Source organism: Lolium rigidum, chromosome 1 (assembly GCF_022539505.1).
Source record: "Lolium rigidum isolate FL_2022 chromosome 1, APGP_CSIRO_Lrig_0.1, whole genome shotgun sequence".
Lineage (NCBI taxonomy): Eukaryota > Viridiplantae > Streptophyta > Magnoliopsida > Poales > Poaceae > Lolium > Lolium rigidum.
The window spans coordinates 42147054-42155676 of record NC_061508.1 but is presented as its reverse complement, the minus strand read 5'-3'; the positions used below and the strand labels follow the sequence as shown (position 1 = coordinate 42155676).

At 48.8% G+C, this 8623-nt stretch overlaps 1 protein-coding gene across 1 annotated transcript; it reads left to right on the top strand.

Annotated features, from left to right (window-relative positions):
- The first annotated feature begins 6979 nt into the window (after positions 1-6979).
- LOC124707082 (ethylene-responsive transcription factor ERF014-like) lies at positions 6980-7681 on the top strand. The gene has a single exon (XM_047238739.1). The coding sequence runs from the start codon at positions 6980-6982 to the stop codon at positions 7679-7681; it is 702 nt and encodes a 233-aa protein (XP_047094695.1).
- Positions 7682-8623: the final 942 nt, after the last annotated feature.

Genomic DNA, 8623 nt, shown 5'->3' with positions numbered 1-8623 from the left:
TAGGTTAGTTCCGGAAAACGCATAAAAATGATATAAAGTGTGAACAAAACATGTTGGTATTGTCATAAAACAAGCATGGAACATCGGAAATTATAGATACGTTGGAGACGTATCAGTGTTCATCATCCAACAAGAGGGTGTAGAGTAGTCCTATTATGTGGTCATTGTTGAGAGTGTCCACTAGTGAAAGCAGGATCCCTGGGCCTTGCTTCCAAGCATTGAATCTCCGTTTGTTTACTGTTTTGTTGCATGTTTACTCGCTGCCATATTTTATTCAGATTGCTATTACCACTCATACTCATCCATATTACTTGCATCTCACTATCTCTTCGCCGAACTAGTGCACCTATACATCTGACAAGTGTATTTGGTGTGTTGGGGACACAAGAGACTTCTTGCATTGTGATCGCAGGGTTGCTTGAGAGGGATATCTTTGACCTCTTCCTCCCTGAGTTCGATAAACCTTGGGTGATCCACTTAAGGGAAACTTGCTGCTGTTCTACAAACCTCTGCTCTTGGAGGCCCAACACTGTCTACAAGAATAGAAGCTCCCGTAGACATCAATAGGCGTGGAATACTGAGTACGAACCATGGCTGCAAAACGCTGATAAATAGAAAGCACCTCACTGCGAGAGTGCACAAGAAACAACCAGGTGTATCGCGAAAAATCATCAATAAACAAAATATAGTATCGATGACCCCCTTTCGAAGGAAAGGGAGCCGGACCCCAAACATCCGAATGAACTAAATCAAAAGGTCGCTGAGATACAGACACACTAGTAGGATAGGGAAGCTGAATCTGTTTGCCTAGCCTACAACCCTGACACGAATGCAAAGACACATCTCCTGAGACAGACCCCAGAAGACCACGACGAACTAATGACGATAAACAGGAGCCATAGAGGTGACCCAGCCGATGATGCCACTGCTGATAAGATCCAGTGACAGAAGCAGCAACCGCAGGAGAACTGGCAGATGAAGTGGCAGTAGAAGGAACGCGAAGCCAGTCTAACTCCCAGAGCCCCGGGGACTCAAGGCTGCGAGGGCCAGCTCCAACCAGGGCATGTGTACGGCGGTCCTGAACAACACAAGAATCAGCATCAAGAATGACGCGACAACCAGAATCAGTAAGCTGACTAGCGGAAAACAGGTTCATCTTAAGACTAGGAACATGAGAAACATCGGGAACGAGAGAAAGAGGTAGTAGAAAGGGTGCCTCGACCGGAAACAGGGAGAGAGGTACCATCAGCCGTGATAACACGAACAGGCGAAACAAGAGAGCGAAGAGCAGAAAGAATAGAAGACGCAGAGGTCATATGAAAAGAAGCTCCAGAATCCAGATACCATGGGGATGACGTACCTGACTATGTGGAAGGTGGTGGTCGCGCGGTGCCAGAAGAGCCAGGCACAGAACCAGCAGTACCCGTCGAGGAAGAGCACCGTACCGCGAGCGGACCACGAAGACCACGGATAATGTCCCGATCGAGATAGCGCAACAGCGAGAAGATCCCGAAGAACCGGCTCGACGACGAGTAAGATGCGGCGGGCGTAAGCTGGGATCCCTCTGCCAGCAAGTAGAGATAGTGTGGCCAGGCCTGCCACAGTAGGTGCAAGGACGTGACGTCGAACCATGAGGCTGCTGGGGCTGACGCTGACCCTGGAATGGAGGAGTAGGAAGTATCGGCTGTGTCGGAGGCCGCAACAAAGCCGTAGGCATAGGAGGTCCACGAGCAGACGGCACAGGAGGGCCACGAGCAGCAAGAACAGAGGGAACCTCAAGAAGACCAGCACCACGAAGACGAGTCTTCTTAGCACGAAGCTCAGCAAGTACCTCAGGGAGCGGAACACGACCACGGGCAAGCAGCTGGGCCCGGCGCGGCTCAAACTCCTTATGGAGCCGCGACAAGAACTCAAAAACGCGCTGAAACTCCAGATCCGCGCGCTACGTCGAGACAGCGGGGACATGTGGCACACACAGCATGTACGGAGAGAATCAAGTCGACGCCAAATAGCGGCACTCTGAGTGTAGAACTCATCAATAGTAGAATCACCATGCTGAAGGGCATGCTCCTGGCGGACCACAGATAGGTAAAGAGCATCCCCAGACGGCTCATAGTGCTGACGAAGAAAAGCCCACTGAGCAGCAGCGGTGGGAAGACCCATAAACTCAGCAGCATACTGAGGCAGAACACTGGAGGTGAGAACAGCAGCACCACGCGCATCCTCATCTATCCAGTGAGTGTACTCAGTCAGATCCAGCCGGTAAGTCGCAACGGCAGTAGAGTGGTCCTGGACCTTCCGGTCATAATCAGCCAGAGCAGTGTCATCAGCAATCTTGGCTGCATCCTTATCCGCCTGAGTAGCATCAGGGGCAAGGGCAACAGGTGGCGGTGCAACAGGCACCGTAGGAGCAATGGGGCGCGGCGAACAGGAGACCTCGCCAGAAAGCACACCCCAAAGACGAAGACCGCGCATGTGGACGCGCATAAAGGCAGCGAAATCAGGGTAATTTGCGCCATCGAAGATCACCGGGCAGCGAGGGATCGCAACATAGCCCGAGGAAGACATAGCTCTTTTTTTTTTACCTCAGACGGAAGTCAAGTAGACAAGAAACGGCCGCTCCAATCAAGAGCAGAGCGGGCGAGGCTGGAGGCGGCCGAGCGGGAGAATCGGCCTGGGCGCGCGGGAGAGAAGATCGATCCCGGCGCTGTGGCTGTGGCGCGGGCGGGGCGGGCGGATCCCGGAGCAGGGCCACGCGCGGGCCGCAGAGAGATCCGATCGAGCGGGGGCAGAGAAGATCCGATCGAGCAGGGGCCGGGAAGAAATCTGGCGGGGCGGGGAAGATCGGGCGGGGCGGGCACGGCAGGGAATCTGGCGGGGCGGGCACGGCAGGGAAGAAGATCGGGCGGGGCGGGCACGGCCGGGAAGAAGACCGCCGACAGAGGCGGCCACGGAGACGACCGGACGGAGAGCGGCAACTACTGCCGGGACAACGTACAGACTAGGACCAAGTTTCGCTCTGATACCATGTTAGGTCAATATACCTGATGTATTACCAGGGGCTAAAGGCCACAATATATAGTACATGTACATGTGCACATATGCAGAAAGCCCCCTAACATATGGGGAAACTACAATATACAGATATATACATCTAACAGTGACATGGCTAAAGAAATTTGAAGATCTTGGGTGCCATTACATTGCAAAATCGTTGTCTGGGTCAGAGGAAGAGTATGAACAACTAACAGACTTGCAAAACGAGGCCTTTCTCGAAATGAGCGATGCGTCTTCTGCAACGGTACTGAAGAAGAGCCCCAACATCTGTTCATCGGCTGCGAAGTGGTCAACATTATAACGAATTCAAATCTTGAGGTGGGATGGTTTACCCCAAGCAATTTCATTTAGTAAAGCCTTATATTATGGTGCCAACAAGTGACAACCAATCTTCAAAACATTGATAGGTAGAAGCTGAACACTCACCATCATAATCTCTTAGTTGATCTGGAGAGAAAGAAACAACCAAGAAGAAGACCAACAGTAATGGGCTGCCATGGGCTTTAACTGTGTGGGCCTTTTCTTATCTGAGAATTACCTAAAAATGACCAAGCATGATTTGCTCGATGCAATGGAACGGAATTGTATATACAGAAAAAAAAACCAGAAGGGTAAATGAGGTGGCATGCTGATGATGTGGCATGCTTACATGTTGAGAGAAATCATGTAGTAAAGGACTCTTATATTTAGATATAGAAGACACACAACCAGTGTACACTACTCCACTAGTTCCCCTATGTAGCATTATTCATGAAGGGAGTGGACAAATGGAGGACGAGCTACACGTAGCTCTTTATTTAAAAAAATTATAAATCATATTTTTGAGTTTCAAAAAATCTGAATTTTTTCCTCTCTAGATGTAGCCAATGATGTAATCTACAAACATGCAAAATCTCAAATTTGAAATTCTTAGTAATTTAGGGTACACAAGAATGACAAATGTGTGGATCTAACAATAGTGAATAGTGCACATTTCAAAACTATAAAATCTGTCAGATTTTGTCATTCTTGTGTAGTCTACAATAGAAAGAATTTCACATTAAAATTTTGCACGTTTGTAGATTTCATTATTGTCTATATCCTGGATTTTTTTCACATTTTTGGAAATTTAAAACTATGATTCCGATTTTTTTGAAAATAAAGGGCTACAAGTGTATGTCGGCCACCGTTCGTAGTTTTCTATTCATGAATGCAATAATTGTTGACAACCAGTTAATGTTATATACTACCTCCATTTCGATGAATAAGACGCACACACATTTCAAAATAAATTTTAACAAAAAAAATTAAGCAATCAAATCTTGACCGTTTTTTCATTAGAGCCGTTAGGGTGACCGGGAGGTCGATTCTGGAAGCTCTCTTCGCTGCCGGACTCCGACGAGGATGAGGCGATCCTGTGGAGCCAGCATGGCCGGCCGGCCGGCAGGGTCCAGCTAGCCTGGCTCCGATGCTCCTGCTACACGCGCGTCACCGACGACGTCGCGACTTCGTACGGATTGGTTGGTTGTTGCCGCCGTACGCCGCCGCCTCCCCAACCAAACTCCTGCCGCCGTCTGAATCCGCGAAGCTGCCGCGCCACATAAACAATGGCGAACGGCCCGGCCTGAAGCTCCATGTTACCCTGCCGCTGCCGTGCGCGTGAATTCTCACTGCTGCGAACGTCGCGTTTCGCCGGTGCTGTGATCTCCAATCATGTGCAGTCAACTCGTCGGCAGGTGTGGCAGTTACTGGTCGACGGTTGCAAGCGAGTGACTAAACTAACTTCAGGTGCATGGGGGTGGTTAATTCAGTCTCAAGATCGAGATGTCGAGTTTTGTAATGTCAATCGATGTCCATGCTGTTTGTTTTTGGTAGGAGTAAAACGCATTCAAGTATTCAACCTCTGGATTTTCGCTCTAAAGCCACATGCCCGTAGTTGACAAACATGTCACATGTGGAAAGGCCACACAAGTCAATAAGCTGCAACTTGCACATCTCGTAGCCGTTTACCATGTCCGGGAGAACGTCATGCTGGTATTGACATTAGCCGGGAGGGTAATTACATAGGGATCCATATCTGATTACCTCGGATACAGCTAGGGGTGTAAACGGAGAGGGTAATTTCGCACTGAAACCGACATCAAATCCGTTTTAAGGTATGTATATCTGATTTCTAAGAATCCGGTGGATACGGATATCCGATTCCGAAGTGGTGTTCCATATACGGTATATGATATGGTATAACAAATAGCATGCGGATATGAATTATCCGAAATTTAATTAGAATAATTCAAAAGTTTATATCGAATAATCTGATTTTTGAGTCAAAAGCCAATGCCAATCTTCTGAGGTTAGTAGTTATTGAGTTATCAAATTCCATTGGCGAGCATGCTTAGCTCTAAATTTGTATCAATGCTTGAGTTTTAGCACATTATATCTTTATTTTAACTACACAAGGTTGAAAGTTTAAATCTCTCTCCATCGAGAAAGATAATTAATTAACGAATTCCAAGACAAATGGGCGAGAAACTCAAGGCCACTCTTCCTTCGGGCTTTCTTTCTGCACTATTATAGATAGCCAAATAATGGGAAAAATAACTATCTACCTATAAAAGCATATATCTGACTATTTTTGTTTCCGTTCCGAGTCCGCTCCATTTCTGATTCGAAGCCACATTCCAGTATGTCCGCTTTCGAATCTGAAACCAATTAATATCCGTTCCGATCTGATTTCAAGAAAAATATATGGTAAAGAATATGTTATGAGCAAAATCCGATCCGATCCGATCCATTTACACCCCTAGATAGAATGGATGATATGCGCACGGATGTAGCCACCTGTGCCCGTCTCGTGTGGTCTTTTCCATCATCTATACTCATACCTGTTAATGGTAAAAGTTTTTCATCGTACCCATCCTATGGCAGGATAAATGGCTACATGTAGGTAAAATTATTTATGTTTTCAGCGCATCAAATTGAGCAAAAAAATAGTCGTAAACAACATGTAACCATAGTTTATAAACAAGAACCCATTATAAACATCAACATATAGTTCAACCACACTTGCTCACCAACAACAATACATCAAAATATGATCACATAAAAAATAGATATGGACTACGGCCACCATGGAACAGAAGGTGAGACCATCCTAAATAAGGACGTAATCCTAAGTAACGTACAACAACCATGGAACTCGGAAGCGTGAGGTTCGACCTAGCTATGTTGATGCCTAATTTTTTGTTCCATACCTGGTTGTTTACCTGTCAGGTACACGGTTAATGGTACCCGTTGCCATCCATGAGTACTTGCAATTTACAAGTTAGAACTTAGAAGCTAGCTAGCAACCCTTCTTGGTGAGAGACTGACAGGTAGATAGGCGCGTGTTGAGACTTGACACACTTTGTACTCGGTTTAGACTTTAGCCAGCCAGGGAAGCTCCACAGCTAGCTGTGCAAGTCATGCCGGAACAAGCCACACTCGAATCAAGGTACAACAAGAACAAACCACACTCGAATGAACGTATACTGTTTTTTTTCTATGCTTCTCTGGGAAAGCTAATTCGACCTTATCAAACATAGATCGCACACAGGATGCTTCCTCCCTCTTATTACAATATTATTACATGCATTATTGGCAAATGCGGACGACTCAAGATTGCATCCACTGTCTTCTCTGTCAGAGTATCGACGTGATGTGAACACAATAGTTTTTGCTTATTCAACTCATAAACCATTCGTAAAAAGACATATACCGGCATAAACTAGCTAGTAAACAACACTGTTTTGAGTTGTGGCTTGTGTCCTATAAATAACCCGTCGAAGTATCAAAGATTCAAAGCACACCACCGAGTATCAACCAACAAGAACCTTGCGTGACAAACTATCTCCGTCTCATCAAAGGGTCAAAGCAAAGGAACCGAGAAGCTAGCTAGCTACTAGTCATGGTGAAGGCAGCGGCGAGCAACGGCAGCGCGGCGGCGAGGCAGCAGCAGCTGGAAGGCGGGCATGGCAATGGCGGCAAGATGAGGACGTACAAGGGCGTGAGGATGCGGAGCTGGGGCGCGTGGGTGTCGGAGATCCGAGCGCCGGGGCAGAAGACGAGGATATGGCTCGGCTCCCACTCCACCGCCGAGGCTGCCGCGCGCGCCTATGACGCCGCCCTGCTCTGCCTCAAGGGCGCCGCCGCTGCCGCCGAGCTCAACTTCCCCGTGCGGTTCCCCTTCGACCTCCCGCCCGCCGCCATGTCGCCCAAGTCCATCCAGCGCGTCGCGGCAGCCGCAGCCGCCAGTTCCAGCGCTCCCGTCGACTTCACCTGTTCCGGCAGCGCCAGCCCCAGCGCTAGTGATAATTGCATCGCTCCGGACTGCAGCTCCAGCAATGCCTCGGCGGTGAGCTCCCCGGAGACGGTCGCCAGCTGCAGTGACACCGCCGACCACGACGGCTACGACATCGTAGGAGGCCTCCCGGATTACAGCGCGCTCGCGGACATCGACGCGTTCTTCCAGTCGCCCAAGTGCATGGAGTACGCCATGATGGACCCGTGCAGCTCCTTCTTCGCGCCAGCGCCCATGGAGATGGAGGACGGGTGCGGTTGGGAGGAGGAAGGCCACATTGCGCTCTGGAGCTTCTCCTCTTCTTTCTGAACTCTGAAGTGGTGCCGGAGCACTGAAGCAACTGACAAATTCGTTATTCAAGTGAAGACCACAATTGGTTACGCATGGCGATAACCCTACTTAATTTTATACATATGATACTGTACATTATTTTGATTCAATGTATACAGTGATAATAAGCTAGTTAAACATTGTGAGGGGAGCTCTCGTGCAGCTACATGTTTTAAGGCAGCTTCCATGGAGTTAACCTCCTTGCAGTAGCTTGTTACATTCATGTGTGGAAGCTGCGTTGCAATTGCAAGTATAAAATGAAGTATATAAGTATGGAATCCTATGTTAGGTCTGGCTTATTTCTTTCGAATAACCAGGGGATTTACTTCAACTTTCATGCTCATCCATAGAGATATATAGTTATGTTTGATATAATTCCATTGGTAGGTGGTGTTCATGGCCAGACTCCTTATGCTTATTAAAAGGAAAGCACTGGGCGTCCCCGGGGGATCAAATCCCTGATCCCCGGGTCCGTAACCGTCCGATTAAAAGATCCAACCGTCAACAGTCTCACGGAAAAAAAGAAGAGGAGAAAACATGCCCATCGTCCTCCTCCTCCCGACACCTCACGCACAAAGGGAATTTGGGCAGCGGCTACAACTCCGGCTTGGCGCAACGCCGGTGACGTCGAGGCCGTCTTGAAGCACCCCGCCCCACCGGCGATGTCGAGGCCGTCTTGAAGCACCCCGCCCCACCGGCGACGTCGAGGCCGTCTTGAAGCACTCCGCCCCGCCGGCGATGTCGAGGGCCCGCTCGCCCTCACTCATGCGTAGAAGCTCCGGTCGCCGGATCACATCAGTCAGCGACGGCGGTGGATGGCTTGCAGCAGCACTGGAGGCCATTGTAGCGGAGCTCGTGGCCGCTTGTAGCAGAGTCGGCCCAAGTTTGTAGCAAGAATCGGCCAGAGATTGTAGCAGAGCC